Source organism: Xenopus laevis, chromosome 4L, assembly GCF_017654675.1.
Source record: "Xenopus laevis strain J_2021 chromosome 4L, Xenopus_laevis_v10.1, whole genome shotgun sequence".
Classification (NCBI taxonomy): domain Eukaryota; kingdom Metazoa; phylum Chordata; class Amphibia; order Anura; family Pipidae; genus Xenopus; species Xenopus laevis.
This window is the reverse complement of record NC_054377.1, coordinates 87,038,083-87,053,614: the sequence shown is the minus strand read 5'-3', so window position 1 is coordinate 87,053,614 and position 15,532 is coordinate 87,038,083. Positions and strand designations below refer to the sequence as shown.

The 15,532-nt window shown below is 38.9% G+C and overlaps 1 protein-coding gene across 2 annotated transcripts in view; it reads left to right on the top strand.

Moving 5' to 3' along the window:
* Positions 1–3,055: 3,055 nt before the first annotated feature.
* ccdc24.L (coiled-coil domain containing 24 L homeolog) overlaps positions 3,056–15,532 on the top strand; it is a 58,471-nt gene continuing 45,994 nt past the window's right edge. For both annotated transcript variants that reach the window (XM_018258364.2, XM_018258362.2), the window contains exons 1-2: positions 3,056–3,185; positions 5,032–5,228. In XM_018258364.2, coding sequence (XP_018113853.1) covers positions 5,064–5,228 — 165 coding nt within the window. In that variant the 5' untranslated portion in view covers positions 3,056–3,185; positions 5,032–5,063. The remainder of the gene's footprint in view (positions 3,186–5,031; positions 5,229–15,532) is intronic.

Sequence of the window (15,532 nt, the reverse complement as noted above, 5' to 3'; positions counted from 1 at the left end):
ACAATCAGAAGCTAGACTGACCTGATAGGGAACTGAAACCTATCTTTGCTTTTGTGACTGCAGGGTTGTGATTGACTATTGCCCTCCTACTGTGCTTCTGGATGAAACCATTAGGACACGCCCATTCCTTATTTGAAACATGGTCAGGGGCCATAGCAGATCTATGGTGAGCTCCAATAAAGAGACTAAATTGAAATTTTTTTTAGCCCAAAATAAAACCAGCAACAGGGCCGGAAGTAGAGGAAGGAAGAAAACGCACATACCTACGGTGCAAAGGTGAAGCGGGTGCCGGGCACGTACCTTTTCCATCCACTTACCCCTAGGACAGTTAGACAGGAGGGTGCCCTGGGTGATGCAGTGAGGAAAGAATAATTACCTTTTAGAACTGGTAATATGCAAAATTATGACCATGTGATCCCGTGGCTGAGGACCTAAAGTTTTGCCTTTACTTGTTATGTCATAATATGAACTCTAGTTGTTGCCTCTTGTAAATTGCAAGTGTTGATTTCTGTCGTGGCTCAGAGGTGATTCTGTGTATTTTGTTTTTAGAAGCTGAAGCTGTGGCAACTCTCCAACTTTGCGTTCTGTTGCGTTGCTCTTTATCGCACATGACAACTGTCCCAACTTTCCAGGCATACCTATTTTTGTAACTGGAAGAATCCCAGGTCTTAAAAGCTGGCCAACTGCTTAGTGGAATGTCAGTGTTCCTGTAAGCTATTAAGGGACTATTTATTCATCGATGAAGAACTATTTTTCTTTAGCCACTTTTGTTGTTTGCTTGTTGTCAAGTTTGCTTGAAACTATTTATCACAAAAGCAAGATCTTTTAACACATTTTGTGTTACAAAAAAAAACATTTATGTAATACATCAATTACATACAGTATATAACCATTAGGGATGCATTGAATCCAGGATTTGGTTTGGGATTTGGCCAGGATTCTGCCTTTTTCAATAAGATTCAGATTCTGCCGAATCCTTATTCCCGGCCGAACCGAATCTGAATCCTAATTTGCATTAGTAGCGGTGAGGGAAATCTCGTGACTTTTTGTCTCAAAACAAGGAAGTTAAAAATGTTTTCCCAATCCCTAATTTGCATATGCAAATTAGGATTCTGTTCGGAATTCGGCCAAATCTTTCACTAAGGATTTGGGTGTTCGGCTGAATACAAAATAGTGGATTCAGTGCATCCCCCATTTTGGTAAATACCTAAGTTTGTCAGTGGTGAAATGTGGCAATAAGTAAATAAAAATATGCATTTTACAACTTGATCCATATACTTTATAGTTAATGAAAAGGGGTAAAAATTATACTTACCATGCTGTTTATGATAGCTGCCCTGGCTCCCAATAAACCATTAAAAAGCCAACGTAGGAAAGTGCCCCATGAGTTCATACCTTAGACAATGATAAATACTATGTGTGCTTCAGCATGTACAAGTGCCTTTTTACTTGGAAACTGTCTGGCCCCATTGACCCTATACTGACTGTCCTGCTTAAACAGAATCGCAATGGGCCCAACACCTGAATTCCAGAAACATAATGGTTTAAATTGCAATTGAAAGAGTTTTCTGTCTGTCCTTTGCTATTGAATTCTCAGGTTGCCAGGCTACAGAAACATTGTATAGGTGTGAAATCTGTTATCTAGAGATCTCCAAAACACAGGAATGAATATTTTTATTTAAGTAAACAATTCTTGTTTTTATTTTTTTAATGATATGCTTTTTTTTGTAACAGTAAACAGAATCTTGTACTCGATGGAACTAAGCTAGCAAAAATCCACACACATAGCAATACAACAATATAAAACTCATAAATATAATTTATGAGTATTTAATGTTTGAAATTTTTTAGCAGCCTTAAGTAATGGTAAAGCAAATTATGAAAATATCCCTTATTTGGAAATTCCCAATTCTAGATAGCACATTTTATAATTGCATCAGAAATGAACTTTCCTCCACCCAAAACGTTGGTTCACAGACGCCATCTTCTCCCGAGCGGTCTTGTTTCTGGATTAATCGGCATCTTCTGGCGCATGCGCAGTAGGAGCATTTACCGGTACGGATCTACTGTGCATGCGCCGAAAGTCACAAAGAAAACATTGTGACTTTCGGCGCATGCGCAGTAGATCCGTACTGGTAAATGCTCCTACTGCACATGCGTCAAAAACGCTAATTAATCCAGGAAGAAGACCGCTCGGGAGAAGATGGCGGCTGTGAACACTGTGTACAGGACCTGCACAGAGGGTGAGTAACAAGTTGGGGGCATTTGCCCGGGGGGACAGGTAGGCCAGGGGGGAGGAGGGAGGGGGGCAACACAGGGGAAGGAGGAGTGTTTTCTGCGCCTAGGGGGTTTCCTTCTCCTTTATAGGGTGGTTCACCTTTAAGTTAGCTTTAAGTATGTTATAGAATGGCCATTATTAAGCAACTTTTCGATTGGTCTCCATTACTTATTTTCAGGGGCGTAACTACCGGGGGAGCAGGGGGTGCAACTGGGCCAGGACCCACAACCCCGCAGGGCCCCCTATTCTTGGCTTCTCCTATTCCTATTACAGTCTCTTATTCAAATCACTGCATGGTTGCTAGGGGAATTTGGACCCTAGCATCCAGATTACTGAAACTGCAAACTGGAGAGCTGCTGAATAAAACGAAATAACTAAAAAGAATAAAAAAATAAAATAAAATAAAACCGATTGCAAAAACAGGCAGGAATTTTCTTTCAATATGGAAAACAGTGTTTGGGCGGACATACCCTTGTAAACTTTTCTTGCCCATTTCTATTTTTGCCTTCACTCCAGAGGAGAATAACCACACAAGCATGTAGTGTAACAATTCCTCTAATGTATGGGATAACTAGGTGTAACTTATAGGCAAGGGAAGGTTATAAATTCTGTATTTCAAAACCATCCCTTAATTGGAACAAAGAATTGGCTACGCCAGGAAGCAGGGACCTATAACCGGACTGATTTACATTCAGTCCCTTGTTGCACTGAATATTGGTTTAAAGGCAATAAATGAGGCCATCAATTCTAGTTGTGAAATACGGATCAGGTTTCCTGTTGTACACAGATAAACATACGCTTCCGCTTTAAAGGGCCGGGCACGCAGCCGCAAAGGAGGCGGGGAAGGATCGCCATAGCAACAGGAGGAATGTTTCCTTGGATACCGGCCGCTGCCCAGAAGCGCAAGGTAGAGTGGGAGCAAGTTTTGTTTTACTTTACCCCAGCAAAACCCCAAATGTTACCCTTTAGTTTCCCTCACTTTCACAGTTCGCTGCATTACCTGCCTCCAAAATCATTGTGTTCTCTCGGGAAGGCCCCTGTCCTGGTATAACAAACAGTAGTATAATGACGATATCAGGACTTGGTTCACTATTGAGTTTGACTCACTTTCCACCCCCTTTTGCCATTATTGTATCTACATGGTAACTCCCGTGACTCCATGTATAGGCATTTGGGTTGGAGTTACCTCATTTATAGCAATGTATTTTAACAATGTATTTTATGTGTGTGCATGTCACATTATGCACCAGACCAGACAGTGCTTTCTATTATACATAATACAGTGTTCAGTGATGTTGAATTGTAAATCAATTTGTTGTACAGTTGCAAAATAGAACATTAGCCACATTTCTGTCTCATTTTCACTGAGTGTGGAATATTTGTAGGTCCCTATGATATCATACAGTATAGAAATATATATATATAGTGAATAAAATACTCCCTCTTGTAAATTATAAGGATAATATAAGTTGCAGAGGAGTTTCCTGACCATATTTTATACAGGTCATGGAACTCCAAGGTAACTTCTAACATCTTCATATTTTGCAACTGGGGGTACTTTATTTATTATAATTCCAACGTTTCCGCCCGCATTGGGGCCTTTATCAAGGATCCTTGATAAAGGCCCCAATGTGGGCCAAAACGTTGGAAGAACTGTGATGTTACAATACATTTTTGCAATTTTGAAATACGGAGTGTGTATGGGATACACAAGAAATGTCTCAATAAAATCGTTTGATTGACATAACTTTGGAGTGCTGGTCCACATTGAAGGTTATACATTCTAATTGACCACAGCACCCACTTGATTATAGGAAGAAGAGTGCTTACTGGACAATATATATATATATATATATATATATATATATATATATATATATATATATACACTTTCCAATGAGTGCACGGTAATTGTATGTATATCAATTATCAGCAGACCAGCACTCCCTTTTAAAACGTAATAATTTTATTGTAACCAACCACATTAAATAACAAAGTGCTCCATTGCAAACCAATCAGTGCCCTCTTTCAATCAGCATTTCAATGTGAATCATGTGTTTCAATTAAGTGTCTATCATATATAGTGAGTATCCATATATATATACAAAAAATAAACAATTTCATATCTATCGTATACATGTCAATCGTGCATAAATGCATATCTTTATATTTCGATAAAACTATAAATACGGGAATAAATATTTAATATTTTAATTATTTATTTTTAATATATATATATATATACATTTATTCCCTGTTTGCTATAACTGCAATAAAGCACTGCGTATCTTGACAGCGCTATATAATAAATGATGATGATGATATACACACACACAAATATATATATATATATATATATATATATATATATATATTATGTATATATATATATATATATATATATATGCATGGCTATTACCTCATTTACTGTCACAAGTCTTTGTACTGAAAATGTGTCCTAAAAATATTGTTTCGATAAGTCATAGTTGTAAATGCAGTGGTCCATTCAAGCTCACTTCAAGTCCTGTGTTAGTTGATCCCATTCATTTGTGTGGGTCTTTTTATCCACAGGGATGAAAACAAACTGTGAATGCAGAAAAACAGATAAAGATACATTTTGTGACCCACTGGGAAGACTGAGATATACTACATGATAAACACATAAATAACTGCTTGCAGGTTTATGAATTTATAGGTTCTTCTAACTGATAAAAGGTTGAAAAATCTTGATTTGGTCATGGTCATATTGTTAGGAGGAGGCTGATGTACAGACTGTTTTCCTGAGATGCAGCCCTTCAGTGACCAGGACAGTGGCTATGGAGAAATTCTTGAGCCCCCACCTTCACTATGGAGGCTTGTGGAGCAGCAGGTACCAGTGAGTGAGAGGCCTGAGTTCAAGAGGATTCTAGGAGAGGCAGCGGTTGACCTGAGTTTGGAGCTGCATGCAGAGGTTAGTATAAGTATTAACCATTTCTGCCTGGTATAACTAATTTTAGATAAATAAAGTTTGTATATTTGTATGTCTAAAGTGCTTTTGTTAGTGTTTGAATGTGTATGATGACTGTAGGTGTAAAGCTGGAAATATATTAGAGTAGTATGTGTGACTGTGTGTGTATGTATGCATAAAGCTGGGCATAGACGCAAAGATCCGATCGTACGAATCATCGTACGATCGGATTTTCCCATCTCCCGACCTGCCACTAACCATTCCGATCAAATAAAGTACAAAAGAACAGATCAGCCGATGTTCTGCCCCTGACAGCAATCGTACGAAAGTTATGTCCTACCAAATCTAGTGACAGTCTCCCTCTGAAAATCGTACGATCGGCAATACATGCAGAGATATTATCGGCAACCGAAATCTTTTAACCTGTCCGATCAACCAAACGGCCGGACGAAAAATGTCGGGACTCTCCACGCACGGTCCGAAAATCGTACAAATCCTCGATTTGTACGATCAGATCTTTGCGTCTATGGCCAGCTTAACTGTTTGAATGAAACTGTAGTCAGAATTTAAAAATAACATGTTTAGTTGCTGCAGAAACATCTTCTCAGATGGAATGCTGGCAGCTAATCACAGAGCCATGTTAGGCCATCCAGGAAATACATTCTACATCCTATACTTATATAGATTCTGCCCCCCCATCAATTAATGCTGTCACACTTTGTAGCTCATGATCTCTGGGGAAAACCATTGATGGGAAGCATAGTTGATTTACTCACAGCTGATATCTATATGAAGGCAGCTGTAAAATCCCACAAAGTGCTCAAAATATTATTGTTTGACATACTTGGGAATAATTAAGGCATGTCCTCCCTGGGGCTGCTTTACATAGTCAAGTTGTAGCTCTTACTAAACTCACTTAGTAGTTGTTTTTAAACAACCCCTGTCTGAGGCATGGGACATCAGTGGTATTTTGAATTCCATGCGGGTTCTCACACTAAGTGCAGGGCTTTGTATTTTATATTATTCATCATACTTCTTTCTACCTATTATGATTCCCAGAACTTCTGTCCTTGCTACTTGGCATATATCATGCACCAGACATATGTTTGACAAGTTTTGGCAAATTAAGTTTGCCCTGGCACACATTTGCATCTTTTAAATTACACCAGTGTGAAAAAAAATCTACCAACGTATTAAAACCTCCAATGTGTATTTTCTCCAAGAGTAATTTTCAGCAGGTTCAGGCTGCCAAAACTCCTATTAAAAACTAGAGCAGTAACTTCTGTATCTCATTAGCTATGCCATATCTTTCATTATTATATGAGACATAATGTATGTAATTTCTTTATAGTGTAAATTCACCAGTACATTTACCCACTACAATTAAGTATGTAAATAAAGAAAATAAACTGTCAAATTTACTCCAGAAAAAAAATCAGCATATTACATTTGCAAGTAAAGTAAGTAAACACTTACAAAAATACGCCTGATATACTGATGTGAACTTTGGTTTAGATGAGGAGAAAATGTGGTTTTTAGTAAACATGTCCCTTAGAATTTAAGCCGAAGAGGGAAGGGCCTGTCCTGCTAATGGTGGTTTATTTACTGTTCTTTTTGTTTGTTTCTCATTATTTTTTACTTCTTGTAATTCTGCATACATTGTTGGTGCTATGCATACATACATATCATTTTAACATGGATGGGATCAATTGATGATTTCAGAAAATGGGTCAAAATTAATTTCATCCACTACTGTAGCAACATTTCCCAGAGCTCCATATGCCCATGTTTTGCTAGTCTCTGTATTTGTGGGGAAAATTGTTTAGTACAATGTCAACCTTTTACTGTACTGCACATATGCAGTATTGTGTGCCTTAATTTATGGCACCCCACCCCCCGTGACAAAGGCTTTACATGTCCTTTAATAAAATGTTAATAGGGTCCAGTGCTTGAAGCAAGCTGTGCCCAAACTGTGTGTGATATCAGATGTGCTTAGGACGACTGAGAAGTGGTGTTGGCGATCTCCTGCATCAGAAGCATATTTGAAAAGGTTTATTGTAGTTTGTTTCCAATTTGCAAGTTGAGCTCTCCTAAGCCATTCATTTTTGGTAATGCATATACAGGTATATTGAAAAAATGATTGTTTAGTGAAGAGAAAGTCATGTATGAATGTTATTATTATGAATGTGAACCACCCCTTAAAATAAATTCATTCTAAAAGAAATAAGAAGTATACAAATATGTATACACATACTGTACTTACAATCCCCATGCACAATTTTGGTTTTACATATGCAATAATTGATGCTGTACCCCAGACACACAGACACTGAATTGGAAGTTCCAAACTGGTAAATCCTTTATGATAAGCTGATTATTTGAAAACCAGATGAAAATGCAAAATGGTACTAATATATTAGTATATTCTCCTTTTAGCCCATGCTGAAGCTATGAAGTGGATCACTATATAATAGTCTTTAAGGGGGCCACTAGTACAGGTTCTAACTTAATTTCCTTTTGCTGCCAATGTAGCTGGTTGTGATTAAAGCTTCTATAAACATCACAGCACATAGAACCCCTGGTAGGCATGTAGTCATTGCACGGCACTGCACATGGTCTGTGAACAATTTGTGGTGCTCTGCATCTTTTTGCTATGAGTGTGATTGAATCCAGTAATAATACAGTGTCTGTCTCAGAACAGTTTACCCATCATACAATATATCAAGTGTTTCCTTCCTATTTCCTCATCAGGATCAGGAAGACATGACATTGCGGCTCTGTTTGGCCATTCCTGTGAAATAAAACTGTTTAAGAAAAGTAAAATGAGATTTAGGGAGACATTTCAAATATTATTTTTTCTTACTGACAGCCCTGAATATATAATTGATATTAATATAACAGTATAAAGAATAAAAACCCTCTGTACCTTCATTCCAAATATAGTAATCACTTACCCAACGTAGGAAATTACTTTACAGATTTGTATGGGTATCCTTGTCCCCTGGCTCTTTACTCAATAACCACACAAAACAATCCAAATAAACCCTCAATACTGTTGCCCATTGATTCTTTGCTGGCACTGGACATTTCCATGACTGCTCCTGCAGTTTCGGAAAACTGAAGTACTGCAGAAACTTCTTTTGGTGCATGTGGAGTATATTACCTTAAAGGGTGCATAAATATTCCATTACAGGTATGGAAATGCTTGGGACCTAAGGTTTTTCAGATTAGGAATCTTTCTGTATATTGGATCACCATAACTAAATGGGAATGTCAAACCAAAAAGATTTTTTTACCAAATAAAAGAAAACATAATAATAAGCAATTTTGCAATAAACATTCATTGCATTTAAAAAATGTAACAAATGTATATTAAAAAGTTGCTTAGAATTATGTTTTCTTTCATTAGGCAAATTTTTATTTTGAAGTTGACCTGCTCTTCCAAATACTTTTTTCAGTTCAGTTGGTTTTAGTTTTAAAGGGGACATATAGCATAAATTTCCACAATGCATCAAACCATGTGAAATAATATAAAATAGAAGAAATTGTTTTTATTTTAATACCTTTTGGGTCAAAAACATCCGTATTAGCTTGAACACTGTGCTCAGACCTCCCCCCTTGCAACTTCCTGTCCAAGACTGACATCTTGACATCTGACATCTTTTTTACTATTACAGAATATCAGCTGCAGCGCTCCGATGCAGGCGTGGCATGTGCGCTCATGGGCAGGGGGTGGGTATGCGGGCGTGAGCCAGAACTGTGCGGCCTTGGGGCGCCCACCCACTAAATCCGGCTCTGTGCGCAGTTTTTTTCACTAGCGAAACATATTACATTCCCCCCTTAGAAAAACAGCCACAAATAAAAAGTAATTTTTAAAACTCTTCGTTTCTGGTTTATTGTCTGAAAACAACGGAACCGAAAAAATGTAGAAAGGTGAACAACCCTTTTAAGTCTGCTAAAAATAATTTAAATATTAGATAGAATTCTTTTGCCTCCAATATGGATACAGGTAGCTTAGTTGGGATCAAATACACCTACTGTTTTATTTTTACACAGAAAAAATAAATAATTTTTATAAATCAGGATAATGGACTCTATGGGAGGTGGCCTTATAATATAGATGCATAAGAGATCCCATAACTGTACTATTTTGTTCCACCCAGGGTTGGACTGGATGGACTGGGCTGGACACCGGGAAAAAACCCTGTGGCCATCATGGGCCCCGCCGGCCCAGATCTGCTCCCACCTTTCTGACCTACCTGGCGATTTCTCCCCGCCCCAACCGATAGAAGGGTACTTATTGTTCAGGGTGGGGTGGAGGCACTTTGTAGGAGGCTGCCAAAGAGGGCCCCTGAAGTTGGAGGAGGGTGAGACGGAGGCCTGGAGCGTGTACGTGCGGGACCCTGATAAGGCAGCCCCAGTGGACCAGGACCCCCCTGCCCGAAACTGGTTCCACCCAGCATATTATAAATGGTTAACGGATGCTAGACGATAGTTTAACAACACCAGGAAAGGATTCCTAAATTGCTATTGTGCAATACAGATTTTCTCCTGCTTTTCTGGGCCAGTGGCCCAATGTGATAAGATCCTGTGATAAGATCCTGCCTGCTTAATGTACATCTGGATCTGTGTTTAATTTTTGTGTGATTGCTCTTGCCAGCACAAAACACATTTATTATAGCCCAAAACACCTAATATGCAGTATGTCTACCCTTCTTATGTTATGAAAAATTGATTTCACTATGTTAAATTGCAATATGGTTACTAATGTGCTACTGGTAGGTATTTCTAGCTACCAGTTTTAGAATCTTTTTGAATGTATTTACTTGTCACTGCACACAAAGAGCAGATTTATGCCGTAAAAAAATTCATTTTTGGACAAACTCTACCCCATGTATGCAGTTACAGATGAAAACCCTTCATGACAGTTACTGCACACAAGAGGTGGTATCACGTAGGATTTCTGTTTTCTCATAGTACGGTGTGACATAGTAGTAGGATCTATTGATTTTGGAAATTAGGAAACATAAGAAACATTTTTAAGTAAAAGGCTATATATATATATTGTGGAAATTGACTCATATGAACTCATATATATATATATATATATCCTGTAAATTATATACTTATAAACGGTGAGTTCTGATGTCATCAGTTATAAACGGTGAGTTCTGATGTCATTTCTGTCACATGACTCACTGAAATTTGTGTATTATAATAAATAAAGTACCCCCAGTTGCAAAATATGAGGATATTAGAAGTTACCTCGGAGTTCCATGACCTGTATAAAAACACTCGGCCTTCGGCCTCGTGTTTTTATATGGTCATGAAACTCCTCGGTAACTTATAATATCCTTATATTTTACAAGAGGGGGTACTTTATTCACTATATATATATGAGTCAATTTCCACGATGCTCCATGATGCTCAGATCCATTGCAGGCCAGCTTTGCAGAATAGGGTTTTAAGAAAGAAACAATCTGCTCTGACCCGTGTAAACTAATAACAACCTTTCTTTTGCTCTTGCACAAGGGATACACTCCTGGATATTTACATTCAGTTTCTGAGAATAGTTTCAAGACATTTTTCCGAGAACAGGCATTCTGAAACCTGATTCTTTTCTTGCTTCACAGAAAATTAAGAAAAAGGCAGTACTTCCTTCTTTATTTTATGCATGTAGCATAAGAGCCCCCAGCAGTGGGAGTACTGGCATCTTTGGTCTGGAGAGACCATTTCTACAACACAGATTTTTTTTTTTATTTAACATCATCAACACTTCCTGTGTGAATATTGTTTATTAGTCTAGCAGCATTTACACTTAAAATCTCTGGTGTGCTGTACTCTAAATTAAGTCTATACATTGTGTTATGTGCAATGACTGGGGAGGGAGTACTGTTTTTTACTCTTGATGTTCAGCGGTTTAGGTTCCAGAAGAACTATTAAAGATTATGATACCTTTTAATGGACCAAAAATTAAAGAGAGATGTTAAATTTCATTAGCTTTTCAATAATTAATACAAGGTTAATATCTGTTGAAGATACCCCCTGTATGTTTAAAAGCTTATGCATTGTTTGATTAATCGTCCACTTTTGAAAACATCAATTTTTTTAAATTCATGAGCTGTATATTTGCCAAAAGATTCATAAGCTGGACCTATAGATGGAATACCTCATTGTTACGCCCACCTGTCATCTTGGTACATATAAAACATTAGATTTCATTCATGTTATTTTAGTTAAAATGAGGATTGCCGACCCTGTAAACTGTTCTAATTTGATACATTAGTTGATACATTTTTTATCTTTGTCCTTGCTGAGCAGAATCCCTGCGTTCCATTAATGGCAGCTGTTAGAATTGATACAATAGTTACTAATACTCCAGAGATGCTGCTGAGAAATGTATCAACTGAATGTTGCAAAATTGTAATAGTTTAGAGTCTGCACCTGAATTACTGAGCTGACCAGACTCCAACACCAGAAACAGGGTGATTAAACTTTAAACTTAGGTTTTGGAAAAACAGTAAAAAATAAAAAGTGAGAAGCCATTGAAAAAAGTCTTTATTTCTGGAGAACAATCTAAAAACAATTAAACTGAAACAGTGTTTGAAAGGTGAACAACCCCTTTAAAGGAAAAACAAACCCTTTTTTATAAAAAAAACCCTACCCTACATAGACCCCCTCGCTCCTCCCCCCCCCCAGCCTAGCTGCTACCCCAGGCAAATACCCCTAAGTCTTTACTTACCCCTCCGTGCAGATTCTGTCCAGCGGAGTTCACGCCAGCCATCTTCTCTTCAGTAATCTTCGGAATGAGACTGGCGTAGTTGCGCATGCGCAGTTGAAGTGTTTCGTGACAACTGTACACGTGCCGAAACTCACGAGAATTGCCGAAGCACCGGTCACATTCCGAAGATTACCAAATCGTCTGAAGATGGCACCCGTGAACTCCGCTGGACAGAATCTGCACGGAGGGGTAAGTAAAGAGTTAGGGGCATTTGCCCGGGTTAGCAGCTAGGCTGGGGGGAAGGAGGGAGTGGGGTCTATGTAGGGTAGGGGGGTAGGGTTTTTTTTTATTAGGGGGTTGTTTTTCCTTTAAAGCATTTTCTATCTTTTTCTATGCTGTCAAATATTCCATTAGGGAATCTCCATTATTTACCTAATCTGCATTGTAACTGAATTCTGAGCCTAAACATTCTTAAGATTCATACCTATGAATTAGCCTCGGTGGGTGACTGGTATTTTGTTATCCAGTTATATTTTTTAGGCACCCTTCCTTTACACAGGCTTGCTCACAGGCAGGGCAGGGCCAAGGGGTTGGCAGGGTAGGCAACCGCCTAGGGCACAATCACTGGGGGGCGCACTTCTCAGGGAAATTTTTTTTTTCTTTTTTTTTTCTTTTTCTCCCCCCTCATTTTTACTATTAAGTTTGTTTGGCCTTTATTAATGACATGATACTTTTTCAAAATCGCATGCCCCAACCCCCTCTGGGGTTTGTTTCAGCTGATTTAAATTTTGAAGGGGCTCCCTCACCCTGGAACCTGACTTGGTGCCTTCCATGATGACGCATATGCACAATAGGCTGCGACGCATGATGCATCCATACATTGAGCATCAGTCACGTCATTGCAATGGATCGGGCAGCAGCAGCAGAGAGGACCTGTGCACGCTAGAGGGAGAAATTCGCTCTGAAGACCTGTCCTGCTGGTGCGGTACCCTGTGGGTTGCAGGTAGAAGTTCCGGGTGCGGGTATAGATGCGGTTCTGTGGTTCTGCGGGTCGGGCCGCGGGTCTTCTCAATAGCGATTTTTACAAATTTTTTCTGATCATGTCTACTTCCGATGATGTCACTTCTGGTTTACAATGACAGCACTTCCTGTTTTACTCCTTTTTTTCCTGATCACGCCTACTTCCGATGATGTTAAGAATGCGGGTCCAGGTTGCAGATTGCAGGTTGTGGGTAAGGGTTCCAAAAAATGGACCCGCGCAGGACTCTAGCTGGTGCTGAGCCTTGGCTTTGGCTCTTTTATTACTCCTCTGACACTGACTGACGCTTGCTGGCACAGGTACAGATCATAGGGGGCTTGGGCCTGGGGAATTGGAAATATTTATGGCTGCTGCACTGACACAGGTACAGGTGGGGGCGTGGGCTTGGGCAGCAGTAGTATGGCTGGGCTCATTTGTTCCTGGGCTGGCACAGGTACAGTTCATGGGGGGCTTGGGCTTGGGGAAATATTAATGGCTGCTGGGCTGGCACAGGTACAGCTGGGGGCATGGGCTTGGGTAGCAGTATGGCTGGGCTCATTGTTGGCTGCTGGCACAGGTACAGATCATGGGGGGCTTGGGCGGGCCTGCCGCCTTGGTTGAAATATTGATGGCTTCATTTGCATTTTGTTTGTTTACCAGGATAAAACTTTTGTATTTTTTGGTGTACCTTATTTTTGTTTGCAAACATTACATTTTTATATAATGTATTTTCTTATATTAAAAAAACATAATGGTAAGGTGGGAAATGCTAATGCAGGACGGCGTGTAGGGGGGGGTTTCGCTGGATTGGTATGGTTACTTAATACAGTACACAGTATTTTACAGCTCGTTTTTGGAACTGGAAATATTTTTCTGGCATTATATCAACAGCCCATCACACATGTACAGTAAAGGTACAGTAGAATTACCTCTGTATATATCAGTTTCATGGCTAGACAGTAAAGGAAATCATAATTTGATGCACAAATACTGAGTGCACAGGCGAGTCTTGCTTGTCAGACTTGCATGATAAAATACATTTCATCATGTAAGCTGTGAATGTCAACCGAGGCCTGGAGCAGACGTACAGATATTGGAGCTGTCCATTATAAATGGCCCACTGTGCTACATGTGGTTTTAAGTGCAGTGTTATTACTGGACATGTGTTGATGACTCCTTACAGGGTGCCACTGAGGATCATTTTGAGAAGTTCCTTTACAGAAGAAAAAATGTAAAATGGTTTGAGAAAACAGATAATCAAAAAAATATGTTATATATGTTTTAAGATAAGGGACATACTGTAAGCATTGTAAGCGTCTTCTGTGTTGTATAAGCTTCCAAAAATGCGCTTTGCCAGCTGGAAATGTGTTACAGGCTGTGCAAAGGTAATTCTTCATTTACTTGATTCCAAAGGGTACAAACTGGCATGAGATCACACCAAGTGAAGCCTTTGCAAGTTTTATTACTACCTGCATTTTGATTAAGGCAAAATGTATTTGTACTGGACATATCCTTCAAGTGGGGTTGTTGGGAGCCTGTCAGGCTTCCTTTTGGCTGATGGATAATGATTTCAAATACTGAGCTCTGACCACGGACTTATTCACATGGAAAACTCATTTATGTATTGCCCTCTTTGCTAAATTGATGCAGAAATGTATTTGATTCATACAAACAAAGGGCTTTCAAAGGAGAAGAAGCTCAAACCGGTCATATATAGCATGGACGGATCCACTGAAACCCTCTGGCCATGGCAAACAGGAACAAATAGGATTTAATGGAAATCACATTATCAGACCTTCATAAAATCCATAAAAGCCTTCATAAAATCAACTTCTTTATTTCCTATATTTTAAAAAGCATATGAATACGGAGAAGCTCAGACTTAATGCATTTTGTGGCAATAAAGAGCCACTTCTTCAGAAGCCATGGCACCCTATCTCACTTACAGGAAGCCTCTATACAGCCTCTGTACAGCACTACAATGTTCCATGAATGCTGCGTGAGTGTGATCTCTAGACCTGTCCAGGCCACAAGGAATGACTTTTTTCTATTGTGTCCTTAAAATACAAGAAACACAGTTGTTGCAGTCCATTAGTGAATAGGCCTCTGGAGATGCGTTTTGGTAGGACCCAATATAAAGCAGATAATGCAAATTGTCATTGTGCAGATTAAACAGTTTCAGCAAAGGCCCTACCGTGTTGAAAATGATTTTTTTTCAGTCAATGTAAATGGTGAAAGATTTGTTTTTACATTTGTTCCCTTCAGGTATTGTTTAATTTTGGTCAAGTCTGTGTTGTCTAAATCTCATGTTTTTTGATTTTGGAAAAAAAAAATTGGAAGAGGTCTATTTTTCCTTTAGCAACATGGGGAGGCACATTTATTAAAATTTGAATTTCAAATTCATGTGAGTTTTTTTAAATTAGAATATACTCGAAATTCAACTGTGGGTTATTTATAAAAAAAAATTTGAATATCTAAAACTCAAATGTCCGGAAGGCTACTAACATGTCCAAATTGGTCCCTGGACGTCTTTCATTGACTTATACATGAAATCGGCAGGTTTTAGGT